The sequence below is a fragment of the Peromyscus maniculatus genome, chromosome 7 (genome assembly GCF_049852395.1).
Source record: "Peromyscus maniculatus bairdii isolate BWxNUB_F1_BW_parent chromosome 7, HU_Pman_BW_mat_3.1, whole genome shotgun sequence".
Taxonomy (NCBI): domain Eukaryota; kingdom Metazoa; phylum Chordata; class Mammalia; order Rodentia; family Cricetidae; genus Peromyscus; species Peromyscus maniculatus.
This window is the reverse complement of record NC_134858.1, coordinates 112,053,339-112,068,452: the sequence shown is the minus strand read 5'-3', so window position 1 is coordinate 112,068,452 and position 15,114 is coordinate 112,053,339. Positions and strand designations below refer to the sequence as shown.

General features: G+C 45.0%; 1 protein-coding gene across 1 annotated transcript in view; it reads right to left on the bottom strand.

The window, feature by feature from the left end:
* Positions 1–13,769, bottom strand: part of Dync1li1 (dynein cytoplasmic 1 light intermediate chain 1) — a 33,412-nt gene extending 19,643 nt beyond the window's left edge. The window contains exons 1-2 of the mRNA XM_006970257.4: positions 13,395–13,769; positions 13,143–13,216 (exon numbers count right to left, since the gene is read on the bottom strand). Coding sequence (XP_006970319.1) covers positions 13,143–13,216; positions 13,395–13,540 — 220 coding nt within the window. The 5' untranslated portion in view covers positions 13,541–13,769. The remainder of the gene's footprint in view (positions 1–13,142; positions 13,217–13,394) is intronic.
* Between the last annotated feature and the right edge of the window lie 1,345 nt (positions 13,770–15,114).

The window sequence follows — 15,114 nt, the reverse complement described above, 5'->3', positions numbered from 1 at the left end:
GTCAGAAGAGGGCATCAGATCCCCTGGAACAGGAATTACAGGCTCTGCAAGCCTGTATGCATGTTGGGAATTGAACCTGGGTCCTGTGCAAGAGCAGCCAGTGCTTTTAACTTTTGAGCCATCTCTCCATCCCTCTTAGCTTTCTTATAAGCATAGGACCAACTGTCCAGGGAGGGAATGGTCCACAGTAGGTTGGGCTTTTCCACATCAATCAAAAAAATGTTACACAGCTTGCCTACAGGCCAATCTGATGGAGGCATTTTCTTAGTTGAAGTTCCCTCTTCTTTGATGACTCTAGCTTGTATCAGGTAGAGAAAAAAACTAACCAATACACACCACAAGTAATGATGCATGTGTAGCTGGATTTTTCTTGCGGATTCTGTGATGCTGGGCAAGACTGGAGAAAAATCCAGCTACATGCATGCCTATAATCCCAGCACTTAGTAGACTGAGGCACTGTAAAGAGAGCTTGAGGCTAACCTGGGCTACACAGTTAATTCAAAACCAGACTACAGATACTACAAGCAAAAGAAGGTACCTCACAACATTTACTACCATATTATAACTGTAGTTGAAGACTGGTTATGTTCATGAATCATTTTCCAACACCTCATTATTAGTAAATACAACCATAAGTATCTATCAGAATTTTGACATTATATACATACTTACATACATACACACATAAACAATACATACATACATTCATATTAAATGAGATTGGTATGTTGAAAAGGTATTTGCACTCCATTGTTCATTGCAGCATTATCCACAATGCCAAGATATGAAACCCAACTTAAGAGTCATCATCAGATGAATAATAGAAAATTCAGTAAAACCAGCCATGGTGGTACATATCTATAATCACAGCATTTAGGATTTGGAGGCAGGAGGATTATAAATTGAAAACCAACCTCAACTTTATGAGTTTGAAGCCAGTTAAGGCTACATGAGACCCTGACTCAAAAAATAAAGAGAAGCATATAGATACACAGGAGATTGCTACAAAGTCCTAAAAGAAATCCTGAATTTGTGAAAACATGAAATGAACTAAGAGGACACAATGTTAAGTGCGATAAGCCAGACACAAAAGACAAATACCACAGGAATTCCCCTTCTATATGGAGCTAGAGACTGAGCCCACAGTGTGCAATGCTTGTTCCCAGGATCTGGGGAACTGGTGAGGCACAGATCACAAAGATCACGGAGTCTCAGGCAGAAAGGGAAAATGGTTCTCTTGCACTGCTATAAGCACCAAGACTTGCAGCAGCCTGCAGTGTGTGTGAGGACTGCCCAGAGCATGCTGAGGCTTCTCATCACAAGACTGGCAACATACAACATGACAAGCCATTGCCCAGGGTGTGTATGTCCCACACAGTATGTTGTGCACAGCAAGCATGTATAATTTTACCTAATTAAAAAAAAGAATGTGGCAATTAAATGAGTATTCCATGCTACTTTTATGGTATACTATTAAACTAGCCATCAAAACAACAGATTAGGTTAAAAACAGTAATATCTATGATAATAACAGTAATTCCCATGATGAACTATCATGCTTAAAAGCTAGAAATAAAGCTAACTGCTGCAATGTGGGATATGTTGAAAGTGTTTGCTGTATTAGTCTTGTGATTCAAATTCTCTTAGCTCTATATAGCATTATAGCATTTAACTTACAGCTTTGTAATTGCTTGAAAGCTACAAGGAAGAGAATTTCTATCCATCACCTCAGGAGGCTGGAGTAGATCCTCACACTAAAAATAATTTGAATCACCATGTTCGAAGAGCTATAGGAAAGCTTAAGAGATCTGTGCCTGCCTACAAACCACAAACTAGAAATACAAAAAAAAAAAGGGCTGGAGAGATGGCTCAGAGGTTAAGAGCACTGCTTGTTCTTTCAAAAGTCCTGAGTTTAATTCCCAGCAACCACATGGTGGCTCACAACCATCTGTAATGAGATCTGGTGCCCTCTACTGGCCTGCAGGGATATGTGCAGGCAGAACACTGTGTACATAATAAATAAATAAATCTTAAAAAAAAAAAAGCAAGAAAGAAAAAAAAATCAGCTGTATTAGTTTTGGCACATGTCTTTAATCCCAGCACTTAGGAGGCAGAGCCAGGTTGATCTCTGTGAGTTCAAGCCCAGCCTGGTCTACAGAGTGAGTTCCAGGACAGCCAGGGCTACGCAGAGAAACCTTGTCTCGAAAAACAAAAGAGAAAATACAAAACTCCACCTGCCCCAGTCACTGTCCTAAGAAGTAAGGAGCCCAGCGATGCCTGAAGTCAGACAGCTCTGCAACTAATGCAGCACCGCAGCCAAAGCTTGCAGGCCTCATTAACCAGCGGAGTTAATCATTCAGGAAAAGGAGTGCAGAGACCCAGGCAAAGGAGTGTCCTTCTAACAAGGACACATAAACACTTGGCATGGTGGCACAGCCTATAGTCCCAGCACTGTGTGAAGTGAGGTAGGATCCCAAGTCTGAGACCAGCATGGGCTATGTAGAAAGTAGACCAAGGAGGCAAGCTTGAGGCCAGCCAGCATGCCAGGCTAAGAAAGTTAAACTGTCCTTAAGACGACAGGGAGCCACCAGCAGTTTAGATATTTTAGAAAGATTGTGTGGCAGAAGCCAGGAAACCAGACTCACGCAAGATTAAGTCTGGGACAGGCCTAGTGGCATAAGTCTGTAGCCATTGCTATTCAGGAGGCTAAGGCAGGAATACTTCAAGTTCAAGTCTTGCCCTAATTACAGAGTGAGTTTAAGATCAACCTAGGCAACTTAATGAGACCTATCTAAAACAAAAACAGAACTAAGATGGCCAACAGGAGTAAAGGCGCTTGCCACCAAGCCCAACAACCCGAGTTTAGACCCTAGGACCCACAAGGTGGAAGGAAAAGAGAACTGAGTCCTGTAAGTTGTCTTCTGACCTCCTCATCATGCCAGGGCATGCACACCTGTGTACAGGGGGTGGGGGATGAACATACATGTATACATATATACACACAGACACACAGACACACACACACACTTTCTCTCTCCCCCAAAACAAATTAATTAAAAGAAGAGAGAGAGAGCCGGGCGGTGGTGGCGCACGCCTTTAATCCCAGCACTTGGGAGGCAGAGGCAGGCGAATCTCTGTGAGTTCGAGGCCAGCCTGGTCTCCAAAGTGAGTTCCAGGAAAGGTGCAAAGCTACAAAGAGAAACCCTGTCTTGAAAAACCAAAAAAAAAAAAAAAAAGAAGAAGAGAGAGAGAGAGAGAGAGAGAGAGAGAGAGAGCGCGCTAAGGCTGTGGCTCTGTAGCTCTGTGACAGCGCACTTAGCTAGATGAATCCGGCAGCACGTTCTATCCCTAGAACCACCGCAGTAACAACAATAATAACAAGTCAAATAGCAGGCAAATAACTCTGCCTGCTAACCGTCCTCGCCTCTGCTGGCTCTTCTCACAGAACTCCCCAGCACACACATACTGCACTGAGTCTCTGACTGGAAGCTGCAGAAGGCCAACTGAGTATTCTGATAGTTTTGCTCACTGCCCCACTGCCTAGAAAGTGTGACAAACTATCTACTCATCTCTGTCTTTGTAGAGTGGTCACTGTAGAATGCCATCAACTCAGAACTAGCCCAGATTCTTGTGAGTTTCACAAATCCCCTTTCCTATTTTAAAGAATAGTTTAGGCTAGATGTGATGATATCAGTACACCTTTAATCCCAGCACTCAGTAAGCAGAGGCAAGTGGATTTCTATGAGTCCGAGGCCAGCCTGGTCTACAAAGCAAGTTCCAGGATAGCCAGTGCTGTTACACAGAGAAACCTTGTCCTGAAAAAAAATTTTTTTTTTTTTTTTACTGTTAACTAGTCTAAAAACCAACGTGATGAGAAGCCAGGGCAAAAAGATGACATGTCAGGAATGTTGTCATGCATGTTTCCATTTCCTAAAATATTACTCTTAAAGTAGGTAAGTGGCCTCTATAAAACTAGGAAATGGGAAGGGAAAGATGGCTAGGCAGTTAATAGCACTTGCTGATCTTGCAGAGGACTAGAGTTCAGTTCCCAGCCTGCCTGTAGGTGGTTTCAACCACTTGTAACTCTAGCTCCAGGAATCCAACATCGTCTTGGGGCCATCAAGGGCATCCCATCACACACAAACATACTCAAGTATAGAAACATGCACATACATACACCCATTAAGTAAACAAACAAACTTATGCTGGGTGGTGGTGGCACACTTTTAATTCCAGCACTCTATAGGCAGAGGCAGATGGATCTCTGTGAGTTCAAAGCCAGCCTAGTCTACAGAGCAAGTTCCAAGATAGCCAGGGCTACACAGAGAAACCCTGTCTCAAAAAAAAAAAAATTAATAATGAGACACAGAATTGGGATATAGCTCAGTGGCAGAAAGCTTGCCTAGCACACGCAAGGCACTGGGTTTGATTTCCAGCAACAGAAAGAAAAACAAATGTATACAGTGTTCAGCCTGCATGCCAGAAGAGGGCACCAGATCTCATTATGGATGATTGTGAGCCACCATGTGGTTACTGCGAATTGAACTCAGGATCTCTGGAAGAGCAGCCAGTGCTCTTAACCTCTGATCCATCTCTTCAGCCCCCTCACTTTGGTATGGTGATATTTTATTTGTACTGAAATGTGATTTTATTTGTATGTTAATAAATAAAGTTGCCTGGGGGTCAGAGCTAATAGCAAGCCATAGCAGAGCTGGGTGTTCGTGGCGCACACCTTTAATCCCAGCACTTGGTAGGCAGAGCTAGACAGATCTCTGTGTGGTCAAGGATACAGCCAGCATTGGAGACATACGCCTTTAATTTCAATACCAACCATAGAAGATCTGGAGGTCTGTACAAACAGGCAGTGATGAGGCGATCATGTGGTTGGGTTTACAACCAATGAGAAGGCAGAACAGAAAGTCTATATAAAGACAAGCACTCAGGAAGTAGCTCTCTCTTGGCTGAAGAGGCTAGCTGCAGCAGACGGGTAAGGCTCTTAGCTCTGATCTCTTGGCTTTCTTCTTTGCATTGGTTCTGTGTTTCTTATTTAATAAGATGGTTGGTTACATCTACACTTTGGTTTTTAAATTTGAACTGAGGAATAAGAATTGACAGCTGTGGTTGCGTTAGAAAGAAAACTGAAGTCCGGTAAGTGCTGGGTCTTGTGTGTGGCTCATGTGAGCACAGTACTGACAGACGACTACAGGCTTCCTCACAGCAGAGACTTCACTGTAGTCTGCAGCAGTCATCAACAAGCCTGTGCTCCTTTGCTCATCCGCTGGTCAGACAAGGCTCTTCCCTGGCCGTGGCTGGGGCAAAGCAGTTCCCAACTGACATTCAGGGACTGTCCCCTGGTGATTTTAAATGGCCAACAAGCTAGGAATGTGTAGTGTTGGAGAATACCTTGAGGGGCTCAGTTCTGTCCTTCCACTATGTGGATGCCAGGGATTTCTAACCCAGGTCATCAGGCTTGGCAGCAGGAGCCTTTACCCTCTAAGCCATCTCACCAGCCCACACTAAGATACTTTGTAACATCAACTTACATATGAAGAATGTGAAGATTTGGATGTGACCTCTAACTGTGACATCCCATCACCAGCTGTGTGAACTTGGGCACATCAGGGACTATGTCCATAGTGGTGGACTGAAATTCTGTTACTATTATTATTTACTGGATCCGTGACAATGTAAGAATGAAACTCCTGTAGAACCAGCAGCAGTACTTTAAAAGGACATCAAGAAAACATGAAGCATGTGAAAGTGAGAAGCCACACACAGCAGGTGATGTGACTGCTGTCCTAAACACTGAAGCAGAGCACTGTTCCCAGGGTTTCACAGAACTTATTGCATATGGTGCTCACAGGCTAGAAAGTGGGTGCTGTCTGAAATGCAAAACAACTCATGACCCAAAGCACTCACGAACACTAAGCCACATTACTACCTTGTGCCTGGATCAACCCCCTGTCATTCATGACAAATGAGTCAAATTAACTAGCACTCTGCATTCTTTTTTCTCTTTCTTCTCTTTTGCTGAGACACTGGACTCCTGCTTAGCATAGGTTTGGTGCCACAAACCTTCTCTGCGGAGCTTTGGCTGGCATCTCCACACCCCTAATACATCAGGGTACACATCATGATAAATAGGTGAGAAGGAATCCCCAACCTGCCATATAAAAACAAGATGCAGTTTTCTTTGGTCTTGCATGATATAACATAAACCAACATGTTTCATCTAAATGTTCTAGTGACAAAAGCCAGGAGGGACCCTTTTTTTTTTTGTTGTTGTTGTTGTTTGTTTGTTTTATTTTTTGGGACGGGGTCTCTCTACTGAGCCCTAACTGTCCTGGAACTCCCTATATAACCAGGCTGACCTTGAACTCACAGAGATCTACCTGCCTCTGCATCCTAAGTGCTGGTGTGCACCACCATACCCAGCCTCACGAAGGACCTTCATTCAACTACTTTTGGCTCAGATCTTCCACTTAGCCCTCCACAGGTTATGTGGAGGATCCAGAGAGATGGGGGCTTTCGATCTGCTCCCATCTCTCAGTGGGCATCTCCCTCCCTGGTGGGATAAAGTGGGAATGGGCTGTTACCCAGCTGCAGCCATGGGTAACATTGGTGCACCTGTTCAGAATGAATGCTCAGAAGCATCAAGGAGTATCTGTAGAGCAAACAGACAAAGCCAGTCTTGAATACTAGTGAAACTGAAGCCTGAGACACAAAGCCCTTGTCTGTAAAACAGCAGAAACACTCACTACACAACACATCACCTGGGAGACCCTCAGCACGAGTAACTGGCATAACAGCATAGTTCCCATCACATGAAATTTAGAACTTAGTTTCAGTTATTTTTCTGACTCTCACAGACTGATTAAAAGGAAATTAAAAATCAGTTTAATTCAATAAACACCAAGGCCAGTAAATGCTGATCCCAATGGCTGTCACTAGCTCCTCTGCTCCCGAGGTCAAAGTCTTACTGAACTAAAGGCTCTTTATCAGAAGCTATGGTATGTATTACTTAGCAATGTCACTCGGAGGGATTTATTCCAAAGATAATAATGGGTACATGGAAAATAAGATGTAACAATAATGGCCTGTAATCAACCATAATTACGATACAGCCAAATATACTATTATTCAATACAGAAAGATAAAGCCGGGCTGGTGAGGTGGCTCAGCACATAAAATGCTTGCCAAGCAAGCCCAACAATCTGAGTTTGATCTCTGGATCACACATAAAGGTGGAAGGGTTTCCCATGTGTGGGCTCCTGCAGAATTTCTGGGAGTTTCAGCTTTATTTTCAAACAACACTGATTTTACACGCTTATGCATGCTACTCTGCTAGACCTTTTGGGTGTCATAAAAATGTGCAAGTAAGTTAGCATACACCGACTCAAGGGCTTTATTTAATGACTCGTATTTGGAACAAATACCTCTTTCCATTCAGTTTAGGAAATGTTTTGTAGAAAAAAACCTAAATGCCATAATCTGCTTCTTATGTTGTTGTTCTTATTGTTTTATTTATTCACTGCTTTTTGCTGTTGTAAAAGGGCATCTTGATATGTGGCCCAACTGGCACACAACTCTAGCACAGGTTGGTCTCAAACTAAATTCCTCAGCCTACAGAATGCTCAGATCACAAATATGTAACACAAAACTTGGTTGTGATGCAATATCTTTTAACAATTCATAATAAAAAATGGTGTCAATTTTCAAACTAAACAAAGGTAGGAGAAAACTGGCTCAACAAAGTTGTCCTCACTCCACACCACACAGATAATGCATATTTAAATATAGTTATATAAATAAATAACTTATATGATATATATGTAGTTGGTTTTGTTTTTTGTTTTGTGTTGGGTTTTGGTTTTGTATTGTTTTGTTTCCAATAAGACCTCTCACTATGTTGACCTGGAACTCCCTCTGTAGCCCAGACTAGCCTCAAACTCACGGAGATCCACCTGCCACTCCTCCCAAGTGCTGGGATTTAAAGGCGTGCGCCACCACGCCTGGTAGTTGGCTTCATTTTTTTTTTTTTTAACATTTTATTTTTCTTTCTCTAGCATGAAACATGCACAGCTTTTAAGTTAGTGACTTCCAACTTTAAAGGTTTCTAGACATAATGTCTTTTTGTTCTTTTAATATCATGAAGTATGAAATTATCTCAATTTATTGGTCAGGAAGTGGTGTCCACAATGCCACAGCCTCCAAAGACAGACAGAGTCTCCTCCAAGCTGCCCGGCCCCTAGGTGGACTCCTCCACCATACCTGCGGTCCCTGGCCTTTCTCAGCAGGTATTCATACCTTTCCTCTGTCCCTCACCATCTCCTCCCCAGTGCACTTCCAGCAACGCCTTCTCATGGGCGCTGTTTCACACTGACATTTCATCAGACTCCTGCTACTCTATCATCTCTCCGCAGGACTTTTCACGTTTCTGGAGGGCAGAAAGGGAGTCTCAACCCAGTTTTCCTTGGATGACTCTGCACAGTGTAATTCTAAAACTGCTGAAGAAATGAATGAAGAGGTGATCTATTAAGCCAGAGAAGATAGATTTGCCCAACAATTCAGGGCTCTGCTGTTTGGGTTTTTTTTTTGTTTTTTTTTTTTTAAGTTGTTTTTAAGACAAGAGTCTCATGTAGTCCAGGCTGAACTCTAACTCACTATGCAATGAGGATGACTCTGAATTCCCAATCCTCGTCTCCATCTCCCAAGCACTGGGAGTGTATGCCACCATGTCCAGGTACTGTCCTGAATGTTCAAAGTGCTTCTGCTGGCACTCTCTTTCAGTGGACTTCGCTGCAGCTGAAGAACCATTCTACCAATCTGTATCGATCACTCCTGCAGCTCTGCTCTCTGTTTTGACAGTTTATATAACACTGCCATGTTTCATTCATTCAGGTATTATCTGTGGCTGTTTGGGGACTAAAGAGCAGAACTGAGGAATTGCAAGAGACTATATGACTCACAAAGCATACAGTATTTAGTATCTGATCCTCTATAGAAAACTTTGCTGGCCTTGACTTTTTGTTTCCCAAGACAGGGTTTCTCTATGTAGTTTGGCTGTCCTGGAATTCACCCTGTAGACTAGGCTGGCCTCGAACTCAGAGATCCATCTGCCTCCAGAATACTGGGATTAAAAGCATGTGCCATCTAGCAGCCCTGACTATTTCTTTTTAAGATTTATTTATTTATTTATTATATATACAGTGTTCTGTCTGCATGTATACCTGCATGCCAGAAGAGGGCAACAGATCTTATAATGCATAGTTGTGAGCCACCATGTGGTTGCTGGGAAATGAACTTAGGACCTCTGAAAGAGCAAGCAATGCTCTTAACCACTGAGCCATCTCTCCAGCCCCATGCCCTATTTTAAGATAACAATATGCCATCTGAACCTCATAACATTTTATATTTGGTATATTTTTTAGTAATAACATATACTAAACACATAATTTCATGCTAATCCTCAACTCAGGATATGAGAGACGCTCTTCTTTGTATCATTCTATTACTGGCATCATAGTCTCATAATCACTAAACCAGAAAACAGCATTGACATAACTAATAAAAACATGTTTCCTACGGTTACAGAACCCTGGTGATCTTTAATCCCTGCTCCTTAGAAGAGTTAATAGTTCAGGGGCTTAGGATCATCTCAGTGTAAGTGTCTGCCTATTATGCGTGAGGCTCCGGGTTCAATCCCTACTACCCACCCCACCCCCCACTAAAAAAGGAATAAGATACAGATATAGGTAGAATGATTAAGTACTATCATAGTCCTTCTGGGCTTCACTATGAGTCAGGCCTAAGTAGATTAATAAATCTGCTTATTTACAAGTGTTATGACCAGTTATATCCCTCAATAAGCCACATCCAAAAGCCCAATAAGCACTTGGATTTTCTTCATCTTTTCCTGTTAGGTATTTTTTGTTGTTGTTCTGTTTTTTAGGAGTTATTTTTTGTTTGGTTTTTTTGGGGGGTTGTTTGTTTTACGTTTATGAGCGTTTACCCTGCACATGCGTATGTGCTCCACTTGTGTGCCTGGTGAGGAGGCCAGAAGAGGGTGTCAGATCCCCTGGACCGGGAATTACAGATGGCTGTGAGCCACCATGTGGTCCTGGGCCCTCTGCAAGAGCAGCAAGTGCTCTTAATTACTGAGTCATCTCTCCAGCCCTCACTCTTGGTTTGCTTTGGGTTTTTTTGGTTTGTTGTTGCTGTTGTCTTAATATGTAACTGGGAATGGCTTTTCATTGCTGATCCTCCTGCCTGAATCTCCAAATACTGGAACAACAGGCACTCACCATCAAATCTTTTTAAAGACAAGGTCTCCCTATACAGCCCTGATTTATGTTTCTCATGCTTTAGCCTCCTGGATTAAGACCAGATTTTTTTTCCCTTTAAATAATTACTGGTATTTTGGGTCAAAAATAACTAATGACTAGTAAGTTTTGTATATGGCACTGTCTTCCTTGAAGGGACTTCAATCCAGTTGGAAAGCTATACCAGGGCAACACCACACAGGACCCTTAATACACAGTATGAGTCTGGAGAACCTACTTAACTGTATCTAAATGCCATCACCTCGTCTATAAATTGGTGCTACCATCTACCTTCTAGATTGGGCGATAGACCTGTAGATGAGATGTGTATGAAAATGTTTTTGATAGACAGCTCAGTGGTTAAGAACACACACTGCTCTTGCTGGGACCTGAGCTTGAATCACAGCATCTGTATCAGGCAGCTTACAACTGCCTGTGTAACCCCAGCTCCAGGGGACCCCTGACACCTCTGGCCTCCGTGGGCACTTGCATTCATGTGTATATAATCCCACCCAGCCACCCACCCACAGACATAGACATAATTGAAATAATAAAAATAAATCTTTAAAAGGCAAAGGAAATGCTTTTGCTAATCCCTTTCATATAGTTCTGACTCCTTTATCCTACTGGAGGAGAGGTGAACTAGCAAGCTAAGGGTTAAACTGTGGTGTGTGGCTATGCAGTGTGGCTATGCAAGGGATTCAGACAAAGGCCTACATCATCCCTCCTTACTAGGCGAATTCTGAAATACAAAGCCTTGTTAACGAGCTCAGACTTCTTTTCTTTTTTCTTTGAACATAGACTCCAAAACAGCACCCTCACTCATGAGTGACATAACAGAGCCAAGCACCTATCTCCCTGGCCTGACTGTCTCAAACTCATAACAAAGACAACTGCACACCTACTGTGTGTTTCCTTCCTCTACCACCACAGACTGAACACTGCTGTAACACCTGATAAGTAAATGTCTCTAAGAACTCCCTAGAGGAATTTTGGAAAAGTAACTGTATTTTTGCATAAACAGCATTTGAAAATTAATGATTAGCTTTTTCCAAAGCTGAAAAAGACTCAAGAAAACCCTAATAGTACTGAAAGAAAAACATGACATTTCAGGCTTATATAACTTGACACCAGATGGAGCTTTCTGAACTATTAAGTTCATAAGAAAGAAAATCTAGCCTAGGCAGAGGGGAGTTGAAGGAGTGTGGGGCCTCCAATATACCAAGTCTTATAGACTGACCCAGTGTCAGAAGGATCTAGAAAACACCAGAAAGAAACAAGACTGCCACTTTTTACTGGTGAGTTTCAAATGAAAAGAAATCTATGTAACAGAGTAATTAAAACAGAATCCACTTCAAGGGGGTCCTAGGGGTCGTACAGTCTTGAATTCATTGTAGCAATTAGGAGTAATCTGTCTGCATTAGCAATTGAAGGCATGCTCTGGAGCTGGCTTTTGTCTTGGCTGCTTTGGGACCCTCCTTTACCTCTGCCCTACCAATACTGCTCATGTAGGCAGGAGTCCTGTCTTGTTTTAAGGAAGAGGACAGGCTTACTGGGCATACCGCAGTGGGAGCAGCAGGCACGAGAGCAATTCAAGTCCATCACCCAGTCTCTGCTGCCCGGCTTTCCAGTGTCTCCTTTGACCCTCCCACAATTCCAGGAGGCAGGCACTGTTACTTCCACAGCTCGCATTTGAAAGATGAAGGAACCCAGGTTTACAGACTGCAATCGACTTGCTTAAGATCACACGGTTAGTATGTGAGGGGCTATCTGCACACGGTGCTTTCAATCACACGAAAAGAAAGGTAAGGTACAAAGCTGATTTTCCAGCTAGCTTGAACACAGCTTTATACAACACAGAGATGTACGTATATAATGACAGGCGGTCATAGAACATGACATGAGTCATTTCTTCCTACCTACCCATTCACAGTCAGCTGCGGAGCCTCTCAGGTAGCAATTCTTAGGCACACATAACAAAAACTCTTCAGGCACAGCTTCCCAGCCTTTTGGTTAAAATTCAAGAGTCTAAAGTCTTGAGACACCCATATCAAAGTTTTAAAATCTGTCATCTTATTATACACTCCAATATCTTGCATGTGTTTTAAAAAAAAAAAAAAAGAAAGAGAAAAGAAAAGATAGCAAGAAATGTCTCCTGGAGCTGGAAAAACTTGCAAAAATGTGAGGCTAGGATTGTCTATTGGCCTTCGGTCCTTTCCAGCCAGCAGAGATAAAAAAATACCTAAGAGAAGGAGGAGAGACAGGTCTCCCTTATTCTAGCCATTCGGCTGAAGGAACTCAATGAGAACGCTGTTCTACTGCCCTTTACAAATTTCAGAGTTATTAGGTGACAGTTAAAAAGCCAACTGCAACCCGAGCACACAGCGCCGAGAGAACGGGAGAACGCTGATTCAAATAACACTCATCACGACCCAGTCTCTGGCTCCTGTCAATTACACAAAAGAGTCAGCTATTAAATATTAATGGCATGCATTTGCGCTGGAGCCCTCCTGCTACCAATCTCTGTTATGAAAGGAAAAACTGCCCCCGTTTGTCTAGGTAGAAGCTCAGATCACTAGGATTCCCTTGGGTGGTTATGTTCATTCTGTCTCTCCCAGGGGAGAGGACAGGGCCACCCCACATCCCAGGGAGGAGAAAGGACGGGAGGGTCCAAGGCGGGAGGACCTGGTCCCCCTTGTCCCCCAGCTGTCAGCCGCAGGCTGGGAAGGCGGGGCGCGGCCGGGCCCCGCTGTCCGCACAAAGGGAGTGGGCGAGCGGATGGGTGACCCCGCAGCCCCGGGCACGGCGGCGAGCACTCACCCAGCAGCAGCACGTTCTTCCCGGTCGGGAGCTTGGAGCGCGAGCGCGTGGACACCTCGCTGAGGATGCAGGACCTAACGGGGAGCAAAGCGCAGGCTGAGGCCGGGCCCGGCCGAGGACGGGCACCGCCGGCCCCAGCTCCCGGGAGGCCCCGCCCGGCTCCCTGCTCCCGCGGGGCTCTGGGATCCCGAAGGCGTCCGCCCGGGCGAGGAGATAACCCGCGGGGGACCAGAGAGGGGTGCGGTCGTTTACCAGAGGTTCTGTCCGTCCTCGTCGTCGCCCGCCGCGGGGCCGCCGCTGCCCGACGCCAGCTCGTTGGCCAGAGGCCCGCTGGCGTAAGTCGAGGCTAACCCGGGTGGAGATGAACCGAACGAGCCGACTCGCCCCACGGCCGCCATCTTGGTCGGGAATCACACCACTCCTGACAGGGCTGGAAGAGCGAGGCGGCGGCGGCGGCGGCGGCGGCGGCAGCAGCGGCGGAGGGAACCCGGATATGGGCGTTCGGAGCTCTGGAGCTGACCGCGCCTGCGGGGGCGGGAACCAAGCCTGAGGGCGGGGCCTGGGCGGGGCTGCCGGAGGAGCGGGACGCTGCTGCGCATGCGCGGTGGTCCAGGCCCGGGGGACTGCGCGTGCGCGGAATCCTGAGTCGCTGGACTCGGTGGCGGTGCTGCTTTTCCCTGGGTCTCCAAGCTGGAACGCTGCTCCGCGTGCATCACCTGTCTGTCACCCCGGCTGCAGCGGTAGGGAGGGCAAGGTGTGGTAGGTGTGCGGCACAGCCGCCCACCCTTCAATGGGGCGGTAACCTGGGACCAGCGTGGATCCTGCGCTGCCCACCATTCAGTCGGTCCAAGCGGGGTTCGCAGCCTTTAACTGTGCGCCCAGGTACAAACCGGCTGTCCCCGTCCCCGCCGCCGCCGAGGTTAGCGTTGTCCTGGATTTCTGGCCTTTCCTCTCTGCATTCTCAAGGGACGATGAGTACCTCAAGCTGGACCCACATCTGGAGCCGGTTCTTCCAGTTTCTAAGCAGCTGCATGACAGATAAATGTTGGCAGCGCTTGTACAGTTAATGGTCTTGATGGGTTTCTGGCTTTGTTTGTTTGTTTCAGGAGGGGAATCTAATGTCGCCCAGGATAAACTCTAAATCTTCCTGCCTGCTTGTCCCAAGTGCTGAGGTTAGCAGGTGCACATCACCATGCCCGCCTCTGATCTTGAAGTCTGAAATGTCCTCTGTGAGATTTGAAAAGACCCCACCCTCACCCTACCCCACCCCACCCCGGCCCAAACACGAGTCGTCTTTCCGTCACCTTCACCGTCACCAGCAAGCACAGAGAACCTAAGCTAGCACCTAGATAATTATTTGTCACAACTTTATTGGCTAAATATATTGGAATGTCTGAGGGCCATTTCGAGAAAGAGTCGATGGCTTTAAGGCTCTGTCATGCACCCTGTAAGAGCAATGGCTGAAAATGGTCTGGCTTTGTACATTTTTTTCCATATTTGAAGATCGTTTGTTCATGTGACCTGAACAATGCTGTTTCGCTAGCAAGAAAGTCCACCGCCAAGCACTGTATTTGCTGCAGGTCACTTGACACTTACTAGACTCTGTAGGCTGGCTAATCTGAGTTCAGTTTATTGGCTTTGTAACCTCATGATTTACCCTCTCTTGAGTTTCAGGTTTTTAACTGTAAGTTTGGTATAAAAGGAAAATTAAATGGGGTGATTCATGTAAAGGTTTAAAACACTTTCTAGAAAATCATAAGTGCTCAACGAATATTAACTATTGTTTTTATTTTTAAATCTTTTTTGTAAAGATGTATGTGTTTTGGGCCGGGGTAGTTGTGGCCCACGCCTTTAATCACAGCACTTGGAGGCAGAGGCAGGCACATCTCTTGAGTTCGAGGCCAGCCTGGTCTACAGAGGAGTTCCAGGACAGCCAGGGCTACACAGAGAAACCCTGTCTCAAAAAACAAAC